Source organism: Diospyros lotus, chromosome 8 (genome assembly GCF_014633365.1).
Source record: "Diospyros lotus cultivar Yz01 chromosome 8, ASM1463336v1, whole genome shotgun sequence".
Classification (NCBI taxonomy): domain Eukaryota; kingdom Viridiplantae; phylum Streptophyta; class Magnoliopsida; order Ericales; family Ebenaceae; genus Diospyros; species Diospyros lotus.
Window position 1 is genome coordinate 8,303,864 of NC_068345.1, and position 18,133 is coordinate 8,321,996.

Genomic DNA, 18,133 nt, shown 5'->3' on the forward strand with positions numbered 1-18,133 from the left:
AACCGTTGATATGTTGCACCTGCATTCTTTAGTCCAAATGGCAACTCGGTAGTAGAAGTTGGCATTCTCTATGATGAACGTCGTTTTCTCCTCATCATTGGGGTGTAGCCAAATCTGGTTGTACCCAGAATAGGCATCCATGAAGCAGGGCCGGCCCAAGGCCCAATGGGGCCCTAGGCGAAAATAATTTTTTTTTTTTAGGGTGGGGCGCTGTATTTTTTGGAGGCCCCCAATTTATTTATTTATTTTTTAGGGGGGGAGGTGGTTTGTTATCTCAAGTTATTACTGTATTTTACTCTATGTGGGGGGGGGGGGCTGTATTTTTGGGGGGCTCAAATTTTGTTTGTTGTATTTTACTAGACGGGGGGGGGGGGGGGGGGGGCTGTATTTTTTGGGGGGTCCCAAATTTTGGCTGCTGTATTTTACTTTCGGGGGGGGCTCAAATTTTGGCTGTTGTATTTTACTTTGGGGGGGGGCTGTATTTTTTGGGGGCCCCAAATTTTGGTTGCTATATTTTACTTTTGGGGGGGTGTATTTTCTGGGGGCTGTATTTTTTTGGGGGGCCCAAATTTGGTTGCTGTAATTTACTTTGGGGGGGTGTATTTTTTGGGGGCTGTATTTTACTTTGGGGGGTGTATTTTCTGGGGGCCCCAACCTTTTGGTGGCCCTAGGCATAGGCCTTAGTGGCCTATGCCTTGGGCCGGCCCTGCCATGAAGCTTAAGAATCTGAAGCCCAAGGCCCCAACTACGAGTCAATTGATGTTGGGCAGCAGATATGAATCCTTCTGGCATACTTTGTTTAGGTTGGTGAAGTCAATACACATTCTCCACTTGCCTGAGGATTTCTTTACCATGATTACACTGGCCAACCATGTGGTGTATGACACTTTTCTGATGAATCCGGCTTTAAGGAGTTTTGTTGTTTCCTTGACCACCGTGCGCTGTCTTTCTTCTCCCAACTTTCTCTTCCTCTGGGCGATCGATTCTGCATTTGGATCCAACGCCAGCCTACGGCAAATGAAGGATGGATCGATTTCGGGCATATTAATAGGTGTCCAGGCAAAAAGGTCAGCATTCTGTTGGAGTAGACCGATCAATCTTTCTTTCAGCTTGTCTGGCAATGTGGAACCAATGTGGGTAATCTATTCTAAATAGGGACCTAGGCTCATAGGATGAAGCTCCTCTGTGGGCTAGGGACAACTGCCCAAGAGTTCACTTCATGGATCCAATTCTGTCGTATGTACACTGTGGTGTAGAGCTTGGCTAAAAGCTCGATTTTCCTCGTTGTCTTTGTCGGGTTTGGGGCCTCGAGCCTTGAGGCTGTAGTGGTAACATTATCGGGCTTCCTTCTGGTCGACATGAACGACTCTGACCTTCGTAGATGACACTGAAAATTTCATAGCCAGGTGGGGAATTGATACAACTGCACCCAAGGCGTTAAGAGATGGGCGACCAAGGAGTGCATTGTACAGTGTCTAGCAGTCAATGACCAGGTATCAGATATTGATCGTCTTAACGAGAAGGGTTAGTCCAAATAAAGCCAACAGATCAACATACCCCTTGACGCCTACCTGTTCCCTGGAAAAATCAATTAGATTCCCGTGGAATGACTTCAACCCTTTTTCGAGGATTCTCATCCTTCTTAGAGTCGACAGATATAGCAAGTCAACCAAGCTTCCTTGGTCGATGAGGACTTTCTTTACCAGGAAATGGGTGTCAACAACCAAGACTACTAATGGGTCGTCAAGGTTCTGATCAATCCCCTCGAATTGGAATCTCTTCTGCCCACGAACCCTCTAGAAATGGTGTCAATGACCCGAGCTATCTAATTGTTCCGGGGCGGTCCAACATTCAGCCTTTCGTCCTCCCGTGGTCACCTCTAAGGGTTACAGCTCCTTCGCCTGTCCAGATAGCCCTGCAGGGATCATCTCCGATTTATTCTATAATTGTATTGGCAGAGGTGGTCTTCTCTGACCAGGTATTTGATCTAGTCTTTCAAGGTGTCATTCCTCTGTTGTGTGCCCAAACATGCAATGGTAATCACACCGTTTGTTGGAATCGATGTTGTTGTGAGAAGGTTGTTGGTTTGAGGTGTCAAGGAGTGGGATTATCCTTGAACTGTAAACCTCCTGGAGAATTTGATCTCACCTGGTCATGAGAGAAGTGTAGGTGTCATAGCGCAATCGGGATGGTACGGAGAGCCAGGTTGGCTCCATTCGTCCCTTGCCGATGTCTTTATTTTCTTGTTTTCAACTAGAGTCTCTCTTGGGAATGTGTTGTTGTTCAGTGGGGGTCTTGGCTGATGGGTTGGTTGTAGCCGAGCTTACAGCTGGATGTTTTTGTGCCTGGCGGCCAACACTTCCTCCATGTTTATGTAGCCTGCCACCCACACCCTGAGGTCGTCTAGGTCGACGGGGGGTTTTCAGGCCAGTAAATCGGCAAAGGGGCCTACTTTAAACCTAGCCATGATAACGTGCAAGGAAATTGCCAAGTTGAGGTGTCTCATTTGGATGGACTCTTGATTAAATCTGTTCAAGAACGTCCAGAGCGGCTCGTGCTTACCCTGATTTAAGTTAATAAGGCTAGATGACATCTTGTGGTGGCCTGGCTTGTAGAGAAATGGGTGAGGAAGTGGGTAGCTAACTCAGAAAAGTCATGGGTGAAGTTTGGCTCCAAGGAAGAGAACCACAACATGGACGACTTCTTTAATGTGCTAGGAAAGGATCGGTACATAATTGGATCTGTACCTCCACTTAGTAGCATCGCAACATTAAACATGGTGAGGTGTTCTTGAGGGTCGGTAGTGCCGTCATACAGCTCCAAGGTACCAAGAAGGTGAAAGCTATCCAGTAGAGGCACTGCCATAATGAACCCGAAGAAATGATGGCTTGAAGAGTATAAGGATGCAGAAGGTGGGTGAGTAGGGTTATGGGTAGCTTGATGGTGTTGGTGGCGGCTCTTCTGTGTTGCAGTCAACCCGTTCGCTCCATTGGTCATGCTGTTGATTTTGGGTTAACTCAGCAACTTGGTTTTGAAGCTGTTGGATGGTCTGGAGAAGGACCTTCATAACAGCTGGGTTTTTTGGGATATGGTTGGTGGTGTCTAGCTGTTTGTTAGGGGCGCTTCTAGTTTGCAGCATGAAAAGGTGATGGGATCGGCTTGAAAGGCTCTGGTGAAATTATGGGGTAGGTAAGTTTTACTGGGTGTTAGATGTTCCTTCCAGCCCAAAAAGAAGGTGGTCGGACGTGAGCTCGCAACAACAGGAAATGGACTTCAGGGGGTGGCTGGCACTTGCAAGCGCTTTGACGCTCAAGTCAGTAAGAAGGTAAAATGGGCAAAGTATCAATAGGCTAGAGAAGAACATATCTTGGTTCTCGGGAGATCTGGCTTATATAGAAGAAGGAGAGGTCCTCCTACATGCATGCATCGTGCGTTTGCAGGGTGATAGGACTAGATATTTGGCGCCGACGGGGCTCCCTGATAATGGCATGGTGCCGATGAGACCCTCATTAATATGGATGAGATTCACCATTAATGAGAATGGATCTGTCATTAATGAGGATGAGATCTTGAGTGTGCGTGAGAGTATCCAACATGTGGTTGCAATGATGTTGTTGTAGGCTGGCACAGGGCTAGGGTTGGGCCGAGATTGGGCCATGGGAAGCGAGTTTAGATTGGGCCGGTACGGTCTAGAAACAACCAAGAGGGATTTAATCCAAGTTTCATGGAATTGAAAATATTCACTGATATTTTGTTTTCATGGGTTACCATTTCTAATTGAAAGATAGTGTCCCGATTTTATGAGTTAATTTTGCAGCCAAAATACTCAGCTACTTGTTTATGACCTAGAAATAGATTGTTGTGATCATTTTAGTTTATTTTCTTCTTAAAAGAATTGTCTTCATGAAAATCAACTTTTTCTTTTCTTGTTTGCAACAAAATGAATAGGAAGTTTTGTTTTTTCAAAAATCTTGCAACCCATGTTAGTTTAGTCTCAATGATTTGAATTCCACTTGCACTTAAATCATTGAATGAATGATATCTGTGTTTATGTGGGTTATGGTTAGTCCATGGTTGTCTTCTTTTTCCTTTAGCAGAGTTCTTTTTAATATTTAGCTAAACTAACTCACCAAATGTGATATATTAGACTAATGTGTAAATTATATGTTACCTTAAAATACATTAGAATTTGATTTATTAAACTCATTTTTGCGTTTTGCTACAACTTTGTCACCTTTAGGTTTTATTTGGATTTCATCTAAATTGAAAGGGTTCAATGTTGATAGTGAGAACTTCGACTCAAAAACTCTCAACTTCATATGTTTTGATATGTGAACAATTTAGATTTGAGAGTGTTGTACCCTATATTGACAAACTATGACATACCATTAGGATTTTTTTTTTCTTTTTCATTGTTTTCTTTGTACTTTGATGTATGACGATAGAAAAAATCTATCTGTTTTGGAAGAAAATATGATATGGATGCTTAATGCATAATAATTGTTGGATCTACTTTTATTTTTTACTTTTGTTAATTCTTTGCTATTTAATACGTGGAAATAACATGACAAATTATGTATGGAATATGACGTAACTTTATCTATTTGTTAATTCTTTCACCAGATTGATTGTTCTTATGGACATTGGTAATGGAACCAATATGACGTAACTTTATTCAAATATATGACAATCATTTAACAATGAGAGAGGCTTAATGATGATTGCCCCAAATAAGCCGAAAGATATTTCTACTAGTAAGGCATTAATAGCATTGTTACTCTACTTCCTTAGCATCTTTTCTTGCGCACAAATATCACCATCCTTTCAAAGTCAAACAACTGTGGAAGTCAATAAAATAAGGGAAAAAGTAACAAATATAAGTTATCCAATCACAACAAATAAAGAAACAAAAGTAATTAATCAAACAATTTATCTTATAAGTGTATGCTTGTAAATAAGCAAATACATGTTTTAACAACAAAATATGGTTATTGGCAATAATATTTTATTCAAATATTTAGATATTGTGTTAACATTTTGAAGTCCTAGAATCGAGTTTCTAATAAATATTCTCTATTTGATGATGAAATTAAGTTAAGCTATTTATATATTTCAAGTGAATTATGTAGCAAAGTTTGGACCAAAATTTTAAGTTAACCACAAATTTATTAGGGATTAAGCTTAATCTTAATTGGATGATTGACACAAACTAAGTTAACCACAAATTTGTTAGAGTCTGACACAAATTTTTATTAGATGTAAGTTTGCATCAATCAAATACCTAAGTGTTAAACCAATTTATTTATAACAGCTAAGTCTCATTCTATCTCCTAACTTGTCAAAACCATATCTCCTAGTAAGGAAAATATATCCAATCTTTTTTTATTGAACATATCCTCTTGCTACAACATACCCTTTGCCTTTTTTCCTCTTCTCAATTGTTTGACAAAAATTATTCTAACATCCAAGTCTATTACTAATTTTGCACCACTTTTTAGCACTAAATTGATTATCTAAAATTATTTGTAACACCCTGTGTTATTGAGGTTATGGAAAGTAATAATAATGCCAAAAGTGCCTTGGATAAATGTGTATGATGGTGCACTAAGAGAGGGACATTTTGGTAAATTTGAAAAGTAGGACCCAATGAGGGGTAATTGGGTAATTTGAGAACTCATTCCTTTTATGGAATTGGGCATGGATATGAATTATTCCCATTGTGCATTAGAAGGGAGATAAATGAGATTAAAAATTTATTAAGGGCATTTTGGTATTTTGGCATATAATTTTCCCTCAAAAGTGGTTGAGTAAATGGAAATTTAAGGAGAATGTGTATATATTTATGTATGTGGAAATTCTCCTCATATTTATGGTAAGTGATGTGATCAATTATGGAGAAATAAATGGATGAAAAGCCAAGTAAGTGGTGAATTGTGACACTAGGCAAAATCTTGAAAATTTGAGAGAAATTATGTATTTAGAAATATGGGTGCATATATGTATATATATGTATGTGTGTGTGGATTTATGAGTTGGAGAGTGATTTATATAAATCAAAAGAAAATGGAAAAAATGGGTCCTTTTTGGCCCATGTGAGTGTAATCATTATGTTACATAAAGAGAAATGCAAAAAAGAAAATGAAATTAGTCATGCAATTATGGTGAAAAATGGGAGAGATAAAATAAATGCCTATGAAAAAGAATTATGTCTCTCAAATTGTCATGGTGAAATTAGTCTCAAAAAAAAAAATAAAATTGAAATATGTCTTTCAAGAGATATATATGCATGATGGATGAAAATAGTCTCATGTTGCATGTTGCATGCATGCATTGACATTGGCATCACATATTATGTTTTGTGAGAATGTGGAAGCCTTAACCATGTTCCATGCATGCATTGGCATCACATATTATGTTTTGTTCATACTTATGTTCATTACACCCTTATTAAGCTTTATGGCTCATGAGGTTTTTATCCTCCACTTATTGGATTCTATTATGCCAAGAGGTTGGAAAGGTTGCAAGCTTGAAGCCTTTGAAGATTAATATGCTTTGATGTATATTGGTGTTATTGTTATGGCTTGTGATGTATCAAGCTTAGATGTAATCTCTTTGGTATATGGTATTTAACCTCTATTTTTTTGAATGTAAGAATTTATTTTGAAAATGAGATATTAGCTTATGGCATGTGGAAGCCTAAGTATTGGTGTAAATCTCATATTTGGTGTGGGTTGTTGGAAGCATCAAAAGGGTTAAATAAAATGATTTTTGTTGGAAATATGGTGATTTTTGGTGATTATTTATTTAATTTAATTTCTAAAAATTTTGGGTTAGAAAGCCCGAGAAGAAAAAAAATGGGGGGGGGAATGAGTGAAGAAGGCAATAGCAGGGCCACCAGGTGGCCCGTAGGGGGCCACAGTGACAGCAGACGCGTGCGGCCCACAGCCAACCCACACGGCCAGAGCACCATGCAGGCCCTAGGTACGCTAGCAGGCCCCGTTGTCCATTTTTTTAAAAAAAATTCAAAAATTCGAGAATTTGGGGGCATTTCTTAATGGATTTTGGGCCCTAGAGGATTTTTAAAAATAAAAAAAAATTTCAAGCATTTTTGGAGATAAATGTTGAATTTTTGGTAAGTGAAAATATTGATTTTTTCCTCGAATTTTGGGAAAATCAATGGGTTATTTGGAATTCTGAAACATAAGAAGCCCGGTAGAATTCTTGGAAAGAAGAAGAATTAAAATAAATAAATAATGGTTGGGCAAGCTTAATAGAAATTAATCAAATCAAGTGTGGTATGGTTAAAGCCTAAGTAATGTCACTAGTAATTGTGTACATTTGCTAAAATAAATGTTAAAAGAATAGTTGTGATCATTATTGGAATAGTAGAATCACCTTATAAAAAACGAACACACTTCCATTGACAAGACCAGTATTTCCACCTTGTGGAACAAAAACTCATTGTCTAGAATTGCAATATTTAAGGATTTGAGAGATTTACAGATAAAATAAATACAAATATTATTTGAACACAAATAATTTTGTTTGTGCATCATGCCATTAATAAAAAACTATATATATATACTACACAAAGAAGGCCAACCCTACTAATAAATTAAATTATATTATAAAATAAAGAAATAAGCAATGAATAATATTATATAGAGAGTACCTTTATTCCAACTATATTCATTTTTAGCCAAATTCTCTCAACTATACAATAGATAATGCTTAACCACTGATTTCTTAAGGGACAAAAAAAGAAGAAAAAGATTAACATAAACATTATTAATGACTATATAAAATAGCATGACAACTACTAAATTAAAGAATGAAAATGAAAAAAAGCAAAACAAAAACGATGTTCTACAAATACAATTGATGAAATGATAAATATAGCTAGAATAATATAACAAGCAAATGTCTTTGTTCTACAAATATACAAAATAATACATAGCTACCATTAAGCCAATACTAACAGATACTATACTTTTTCCTTTGCTTTTTCCTTAGCAATTAGATAAGTCCTCATATCATGACTTTTTCCATGGCACACACCACAAGTTTGTGTCCTTTTTTCAGCTTGCAAAACTTGTTTTCTTGATGGAATTCTTATACATTCTTTTGGTTGTCCTTTGGTTTTACCATGTTTGGATCTTGAATAGTTATATTACTTGAAAATGCACCCTACAAGATAGCTTGATTGCTAATAGCGTACTCACTTTGTTCAATAGACTGCCCTTCTTGTGTCATGCTCATGCTATTAAACTTGAAATTCAATTCCTCCACCATTAAAGTAGTAGCATTGTAAAGATCACGATGATTCATTACTTTCTTATGCACTTCATTTAGGACTTTTCGAAGATTGCAAGCTTCTAGGGGAGTCACCTCAGTCTCTTTTCATGTGTTGATCAACAAAATTGGCCTTCAGATGGATTGCATTCATACTCCTATGTGTGTAAGCAAGATTCCATCTAGCCAAGATGTACTAATCGGGGAAGACTTTCATTTGGTAACATTGCTTCATTACATATAAAATACTAGGGTATACTCGTGCCTAAAGGCACGGTGTAAATAATATTAAGATCAAAATATAATTATAATTTATACATATTATATTAAAAATTATGAAAAATTTATAACATTTTTTCTTGTATTAAACACTCTACAAAACTCAAATAATAAACAAACATATAAGATTTATAATGTTCATCAATATATTGCAAATCAAAATATAAGAGCAAGTAAAAAAAAATTGTAAACACTGAATAAAAAATAAAAATAAAAATTATTGTATATACTTGTTAACATTTTATAATAAAAAGAAAAAAAATTATCAAATCTATATAATAAGTACATCAGTAGTTGTTATACAATAAATACCAACTGTCGCTGGTTGCCATGGGCATGACTGTGAGTGGTCGGGAACCCTTGTGTTCCCAAACCCTTGTGCCTAAATTAAAAAATAGAATTAATAAAATAAATAAATAAATAAATTCTTTTTAAATATTTTCACAAAAAAAAAAAATAGGAAGGGAGTCCGACCCGTAAAACCCACCCATCAATAATTTTCAAACAACATCAACCAAAAGTTTAATTCAACCAAACCAATACTTATTTTACATTGCCTCACATAATATAAATAATTTAAAAATAATTATTTTTACATCAATCAATCTAAAGGAGAAACCCAGCAAACGCTTACACCTACATCACCTCTTTGACTGCCTCCCTTACTCTAAAACCCACCCATCAACAATGTCATTTCCCCCCATTTTCTCTTTTTTTTTTCATATTTTATATTTTATTTTATTTTATTTTTTCCTTTTTCTCTTTTCTTTCTTTATTTTTTTTTCCTTCTCATCTTCTTCTTCCTCCCACCCATGCCAGTTGCCTCCGACTACCAATCGAGGGTTCATCGAACCCCCCAATAGTCACCGATCGGGGGCAATGGGTCGGCCGCTATCGATGGCCAACAAATGCGAGCACCGTCGTCACCCCCCATCGTCGCAAGTAGCATTTACCATCTGTTGCTCCCCCGCTGCGAGCACATCGTGCGAGTGTATGTGTGTATATATATGTATGCGTATGTGTGTGTGTATATGCATATGTGTGTGTATATGCCTCTGTATGTATATGCATGTGTGTGAAAGAGTGAGTGGGTGGGTCTGTGAGAGAGAGGAAGAGAGAAAAAAATTAGGTGGGAAGTCTAATTCATCTCAGCCCTTCACTAACATTCAAAACTCATCTCAATCATAGGATTGTATCTCTAATACATTTTAGATATTTTCAAAAAATTGTTCTGGTTTATTATATAAATAGTTACCACGCGTATTTATTTTTAATCGACAGAGACTTGCATAGGGATTGAAGAACACGATGATAGAGTTAGGAACTTGCCTTGAAATAACCAATTTTCGACTTGCACGCACTCCCGCTAGCTCGAAACCTTATTGGCTGCCACCCTGTACCTTGATTCTATTTTTGAGCCTCTGACACGCTCATCGAACTCTAAATTAATTTTCAAAAAGATACATACATATATATGTTGCTGCTAAAACATTGTTGATTATTTATGCGTGGAAAGTTCTACAGGTGCATTAATATACAAATTTATTATTGCTGCTTGCTTGTTGGGTTTATAGTATTTCTAGGGGGTTTGCTGTTATTATAGTTATATTTGTACTGTTATTCCAACATGTAATTCCAAATGTCAAAATCACATAAATCATACAATGTTGTGTTGCATGTGATGACCATGCATTGATGTTTTGGATGAAAGTCAAATAGTTTCAATACACAAAATAATTTAAATATCATTTTTTTATAATTTTATTTTTATCGATAATTTAATTTAGATATCATTTTTAAATAAACAAAATTAAATTTACACAATAAAAAAAGAAAATCGCTATAATGCTTTCGATTAATTTTAAATAATTACATATAATTCTATTATTACAAATCATTGACAATTAAAATACCAAACTTATGGCTAAGTAAAAGAAATTTGTACCACTTGATAACTTGGGAAGAAAAAATAGATAAAAAGGTAAAAAAATATAACCACCAACTTTAAACATACCTTAAACCTAAACAAAATCTTGATTTATTCCAAAAAGGTACAAAAATCAATTCGTCCATAACACAACAAAATCCATTTCATTTTTGAATTTTGGGTAAGATAATTTTTAAAGAATTAACTTTGTTAAGTTTTCTTATTTTTGTCCTAGTAAACATGGTTTTTTTATTGACATTTTAAATAATAATTTTTTAAAATTTCTTTTTTTTATTTAATATAATTTTTGATTGAATTTTAAAACACTATATTTGTGTTCTAATTTTTAAAGTTAAAATTACTTTACTTTCACAATTAAAGATAAATTTGAGATTAATTTGATTTTGTTACTTAAAAATAAATTGAATTGTGCTTAGGTTATGGACTTATTGGCTTTTTAATTTCTTTAGAGGTTAATTAATTTCTTTAGTAGTTAAATTCCTTTACTTTTTTCCTATTTTTTCTTTTAAATTATTAATTGTCGTTACTTTAAGTTTGAAAAAAATAAAAAAATTTCTTCCTTCTCTTCTTCATGCGCACAGCCCGCTGCGCGCAGAGCCGCCGCCGATCAGTGCCACCTGGGCCCCTTCCAAACACACCCACCGTTGCAGCCAGCCTCGCCACCGTTGGCCACCTCCGATCGTCGCGAGCCACCGCAGTTGGTCCCCTGCGTCTCCAGCCATCGACCGCAGCAGCTGCTTCAGCCATCGCCGGCCACCAACGTTCCTGACCAATTCGCCGCGGCCGCCTTCCACCTCCGCTGAGACCCCGAACAACTGCCTTCCACCTCTACTGAGACCGCTGCTGCACGGTCGCCCCTGTCGCTGGTTCGGCCCTTACAGACTGCTGGTTCGCCCCTGTCGCTGGCTCAGTGTGTATGTAGATATATATATATATATGTGGCTGTGTGTGTATATGAAAAATGGTTGTGCTGTGGGTGTGTTTGGAAGGAAGATGGCTGCGCTGAGCATGGCTATGGGCGAATATATATGTGTATAGATATATATATGTGCCTGTGTGTATATAAAAAATGGCTGCACTGTGCGTGGGCGGGAAAATTTTTAATCCCAGCCATCAATCCATCAGAAATTGATCCTAGCCATTGAAATGTCTCCCATTGAGACATTTTCAAAAACCATCCTGTTTTATTATATAGATGTTTGCATAATATACTCGGGAGTCTCATACAACTCATAACTACAACTAAATTGGGCTTTAGATGGATTGCATCAGACAGTTTGTGAATCGACTTTTTCCTTCTTTTCATAGAAAATATTATATGTTATCACTCTATTGATGTTGTTCACTCCATCATGCTAACAATGGAAGTTTGTTTGTCTCTATTTGCGTTGAAAAGTAGTAAACTTTTCTAGTATACTCTCTCATAGCTTGAACTTCTAATTAATACATATTTTAAAAATTAGGCTTTATTCTCATTGTCCATAAACCCTCTTTCAATTTTTTATCATGAGGACATTATAACGCCTTTAAATACTAGTTGACAGACTCATGCAATGGAGTCATAGCGTTCACAAAGCCATCAAAAACTGAATTAATACTCTTGCTCCATTCGTTTAACCTTATACCAGCAAAGAAATTGTATTTCAAATATACATCAATCCAATTGTACCTTTTCTCATATATACTTTCTAACTACATCATTCACTATTGATTTATTGTCACAATATAACTTAAGTGGTCTTTCTATACCATCCAAAATACGCAGCCTAGTGATAAAATTTCGCAGCCATATTCCGTGGTTTGATGCCTCATAACATGCCACGAATTCTACTTCCATGGTGGAAGATACTATGAGTGTCTACTTGGCACTCCTCCAAGAAATGGTTCCTCCAGCTAACAGATAAATGTAACCTGAAGTAGATCTCCTACTGTCTTGGCATCCAGCATAATTGGAGTCGGAATACCCTATGATCTCCAACTGACCCGACCTCCTATATGTAAGCATGTAATCTTTTGTTCTCTGCAAGTACTTCATTACTCGTTTTGCCAATTTCAAATGATCTATGCCAGGGTTGTTTAAATATCTACCTAACATTCCAACAATGAATGCTATGTCCAAATGAGTACAAACTTAAGCATACATTAAACTCTCGACAGCTGACGCATAAGGAATCTTCTACATCTCCTTAACTTCAAGGTCATTCTTAAGGCACTAACCAAGACTAAATTTGTCTCCCTTAGCGACATAGGTGACACCTAGCTTACAATTCTACATGCCAAATCTTTTAAGCACCTTATTGATATAACTCTTTTGTGATAATCCATGAGTATGATGAGAACGATCTTGGTGTATTTGAATCCCTAATAAAAAAGAGGCATCACCAAGATCTTTCATCTCAAATTTCTTTGATAGATATCTCTTGGTTTCATGCAACATGCCTATATCATTAGTGGCAAGCAGTATGCCATCAATATACAAAACCAGGAAAATATGCTTACTCCCACTGAACTTTTGATACACACAATCATCCATAGCATTAACCTCAAAACCAAACGAGATAATTACTTGATGAAATTTGTGGTACCATTGACGGGAACCTTGTTTGAGCCCATAGATGGATTTTTTTAATTTGCAAACCATATTCTTTGGGTCTCTTGACACAAAGTTTTCTGGTTGCATCATATAAATCGTTTCATCAATGTCGCCATTGAGAAACGTCGTCTTAACATCCATCTGATGTAACTCAAGATCAAAATGTGCAACAAGCGCCATAATAGTCCTGAAAGAGTCTTTGTAGTCGATGCCCTCCTTTTGGGTAAAGCCTTTACCTACAAGATGAGCCTTATACTTTTCACATTATCTTTCGAATCCCTCTTGGTTTTAAATATCCATTTACAACCAATGGGCTTTACACCTTCTAGTAATGGGATAAGATCCCAAACTTTATTGTGTTACATAGACTTGTACTCCTCATTCATGGCATTAATCCACTTTTGAGAGTTAGAACCCTACATGGCCTGATAGAAGTTGATCGGATCATCATCCACCATTCCAATATCTTCCTCATGTTCTTGGAGAAATACTATGTAATCATCTGGGATGGTACTTCTCATTTCACTTGTAGATCTTCTTAGTTCTTGAGATTATTGAGTTTGTTTTTTTGGAATAATTACTTCATTTTGAATGGGAGGTTGTTCAACATTATCTTGTTGAGATTCCTAATTTCTTTCTTGATCAATGACAGGTATAGAAGCCTGCACATTATCAAAAATAATAGTAGGAATTGAAACCAATTCCTCCTCCAAGACAATGCCTTTGACCTTATTTCTCCCCCTAAACTCAATATCCTAAAAAAATGTTGCAATTCCCGTTTCAAAAATTAACTTAAGTATGGGATCATAAAATTTGTAACCCTTAGATCGCTCAAAATAAACAATAAAGTAGTTGCTTATTGTTTTAGAGTCCAATTTATTTTCATGTGGCTTATAAGGCCTCGCCTCAGCTGGACATCCCCAAATGTGAAAATGCTTTAAACTAGGCCTTTTGCCTGTCCAAAGCTCATAAGGTGTTTTGACAACTGTTTTAGTTGGTACTTTATTAAGAATATAAGCCAATATTTAGTGTTTCTCCCTAGAGTGATTCTAGTAAGGTAGAATGACTAATTATACTCACTATATCCTTAAGAGTTATGTTTCGTCTTTCAATTATACTATTCATGCTAGGTGATCCTGGAATGGTGTACTGTGGGACGATTCTACATTCCTCTAGGAATTTAGAAAATGGTCATGGACGTTGTTCGCTTGAACCATCATAATTTCCATAGTTTTCACCACCACAGTCAGACCTGCCAATCTTAATCCTTTTGTTAAGTTGATTTTCAACCTCAGCCTTAAAAGCTTTGAACACGTCTAGTGATTGAGATTTCTCATGAATGAGATATAGGTACCAATAACGTGAGTAATCGTCTATGAATGATATAAAATATTGTTGACCATTCCAAGAAGCTGTAGGGAATGGGCCACAAATATCCGTATGAATCAATTCTAAGACTCTGAAACTCTGTTGGCACCTAATCTCTTAGTTTTGGTCTATTTTCCCTTGATGCAATCAATGTAGACATCAAAATCTATAAAGTCAAGGGAATTCAAAATACCATAAGACACAAGTCTCCTGATTCTAGCTTTTGAGATATGACCTAATCGCTTGTGCCATAATGATGCTAAATTTTCTTTGTTTAATTTGTGTTTAGTACCACGTGATTCCACATGCAAGGTTTCATTATATGATGCAACAGTATCAAGCAAATATAGGTTATTATATGCACATAATGAACCAGTACCAATAACATTTGAATTTAATGAAATATTAAATTGATTGCTTCCAAATGAACAATAATATCCAAGTTTGTCCAATAAAGAAACAAAAACCAAATTCCGTCTAAAAGACGATACAACAAAAGTGTCTTTCAAATCCAAATAATAACAAGTTCTTAATAATAACCTAAAAGTGCCTATTATATCAACTTTCATCGATTTGCCATCACCCACAAAGATGTATCTTTCACCATCATTTGGCTTTCGGTAGCTTAGACAACCCTACATAGAAACACTTATGTGAGTAGTAGCACCAGAATCTAACCACCAAGTGTTTCTAGGTACTGAAGCTAAATTAACCTCAGAACAGACCAAGCGTGATATTTGGCATAGTCCTTCTTCACATGCCCAATCTTATTGCAAAGAAACAACCCTTATTGTCTTGTTGTTGTTTCTTTTGTGTTGGACCCATAGGAGCAGCTTCATATCCTTTCTTTCTTTTCTTACCCTTATCTTTAAAGGTGCATGCCAAGTGAGCACTTCAGTTCTATCTTGCTTCAACCTTTCTTACTCTTGCACACAATATGAAATAAGCTCATTTAGAGACCATTTCTCCTTCTGGAAGTTATAACTGACCTTAAATTAATTAAATTGTGTTGGAAGCGAGATTAATACCAAATGCACAAGCAAGTCATCAAATAGCTCAAGCTTTAATCCCTTAAGTTTTGAAACAATGTGAGATATGTCCATGATGTACTCCATTATGTTACCCTTGCTTTTATATTTCATTGAAATCAAGCGTTGCAAAAGCGTGCTTGTTTTAGCCTTATCATTTTTCGTAAAATGCTTCTCAATTTCTACAAGGAACTCATTGACATTTGTTATCCCTTCGGACACTGCGCCCCTAAAGGCTTCCGGAATGCCGGGCTTAATGATCATAAGACTCATGTGATTTGAGTGATCCCACTTCTCAAAGTTCCTCATATCATGAAGTGAGCTTTCATCCGTAAGAGGAGCAGGTTGCTCAATCCTGAGCGCAAGGTCTAGATCCATGCAACCAAGAACAATCGATATGTTCTCTTTCCAATCCTTGAAGTTTGTCCCATTTGGTATGGGAATTGAATTTATATTGGCAAATATTGTAGTAGTAGACACATTAGCTGTACAAAGAATAAAATAATCAAATAAAAAACATGTTCAATTAATATCCATAATAAATCAATCAATAAATTCAAATAATGGTAAGCCCCATCTTGAGATAGCTAGCACAACATTAATATCAAGTCTTTGGACAATAATATTAATTGTAAGTGGTACTTTTGGTATAGTAATCAAACATTGATAATAATAACATATCAAACAATAAATCTTCCTTTGGGCCAATTTATTGGTCACATGTAAAAACTGAACAATTATCACACATTTATTACCACAGGTGCACATGAAATTATGTTAAACATTTACCTTCCATTGGATCGATAAATATTCACACAAGTTACATCCACACAACCGTTTATATTTCAAAACAAATTAATTTCCACAAGAGAAGTCACTTTGGAGACATGTTGTTTCAATTAATTTATTTAAATATATATATATATATAAGCAAGCCAATATCTGAATTTAAAATTGCACCAAATAATTCCTTAATTATTTTTTTTTTTGTCAACGTCAATAGTCAAACATTGATTGTTGATTGGGTCAAGACTGGACTGGGTTGGGTCACCCTGTCCCGGATCCTGCATCAGCCTCGCGCAATTGCTTATTTCCTAAAAAATAGTTTTTTTTAATAAAAATTGTTTAAAAAAACTAGTGAAAAACTAATTTAAAAAAATGTTTTAAACTAATTTATAAAAATTAATTAATTAATTTAAAAAACTGAATTGGTTGCGGGCTTAGCCCACAGTCCAAAATCTTCATAGGCTTCATGGGCCTATGTTTGGAAGGAAACCCTAGGGGTTTCCTCCTTAAGGAGCTTGAATGCCGCGGCCACTGGCCACGACTTTTCTTAATGTCTCGGCTAGATGGTCGTGGCTTTGATTTTCTTAATGCTGCAACCAGATGGCCGCGGTTGTTCCTTATCGGCACAATCAGAAGCCTGCGCCACAACTAAATGTAAAATTTTATTTTAAAAAAAAAAACTGAATCTATAAAAAACTCAAATACCATAACATTAAAAGTAAATCATGGATAAAAAATTATATGATTCTTAATGATTCAACATGAAAACTACTCTGATACCACTTGTTGAACTATCACCCAAATCCTAAGAAAATTCATGTCAAATCACTAAGAATAAAATAAACAATAAGCGGAAACGTACCTATATCCATTGTTATGATTGATCAAAACGGGTCTTTTGATCTTCCAATTGATACTTAGTTTCTTTAAAATTTCTCTATTGATGGAGATGCAGAGAGATTAAAAACCTAAATATCAATTGGGGACCATAACCCATATATAACTGCTTTTAGCAGTTAACAGTTTTTAATATTTTCAAATTGGCCCCTCATCAATTTAGAAATGTAACTTATGTCTCTACACATTAATTCCATGATAGTTTAATACCCAATAGCCAAAAAATTAAACTTTATAGATCAGTTTTAATTGGTTAAACGTGACGACAGCATTACACATTTACAACTACATTTGTGGCCTTATATGCTAAATCATTTATTTTCAACACCATTGTGAATGACATTAAAAAACCGTGCAATCTTCGATGAACCACATCTTGCTAACCTATATTGATCCATTAACTCTTTAGCATATGGTAACAGATGTTGCTTATTATGATAAGGAAATTTTCTTGACTTATTTGGAGAAGTAAATATTTTATGGTTAAGCTCATTAAAAAAATTGTTTGATAATTCATGCTCCATTCTTCAAATGAATAGTCATCCGAGCCTAACAACCTTCATCATTATGACGTGATGAGTTTGTTGAGTATGTTTTGCTGAAAAATGTTTTTTTTTACAAAACTTTAATGTTCTCATCTAATATCCTTTGATGATGAGGTTTCCTTGATGATAAAAGCTCAAGGAACCTTAATAAGGTTTATCTATTAATGTTTATAATGCTCTCGTATCTTGCTGATATGTTAAGCTTTAATGTTTTGATGTGATAAGGTTGCATGTTTTATCTGTTAATGTGGAGGTAGTTTTTATCTATTGACATTTGTAGATTTACGAGTATTTTCAACATTAATGCCTTATATCTTCTCCATTTATGCAATATTTAGTTAGGGAATGTACAATTAGGCAATCCTTTTTTGTTTCCTTTTCTGTTGATTGATGATTT

General features: G+C 35.7%; 1 protein-coding gene across 1 annotated transcript; it reads right to left on the reverse strand.

Moving 5' to 3' along the window:
- Positions 1–13,738: 13,738 nt before the first annotated feature.
- LOC127807758 (uncharacterized) lies at positions 13,739–16,304 on the reverse strand. Its single transcript, XM_052345817.1, has 3 exons — positions 16,298–16,304; positions 15,509–15,993; positions 13,739–13,774 (listed from the first exon to the last, which is right to left on the reverse strand). Exons 1-3 carry the CDS (start codon positions 16,302–16,304, stop codon positions 13,739–13,741), a joined length of 528 nt encoding a protein of 175 aa, XP_052201777.1.
- Between the last annotated feature and the right edge of the window lie 1,829 nt (positions 16,305–18,133).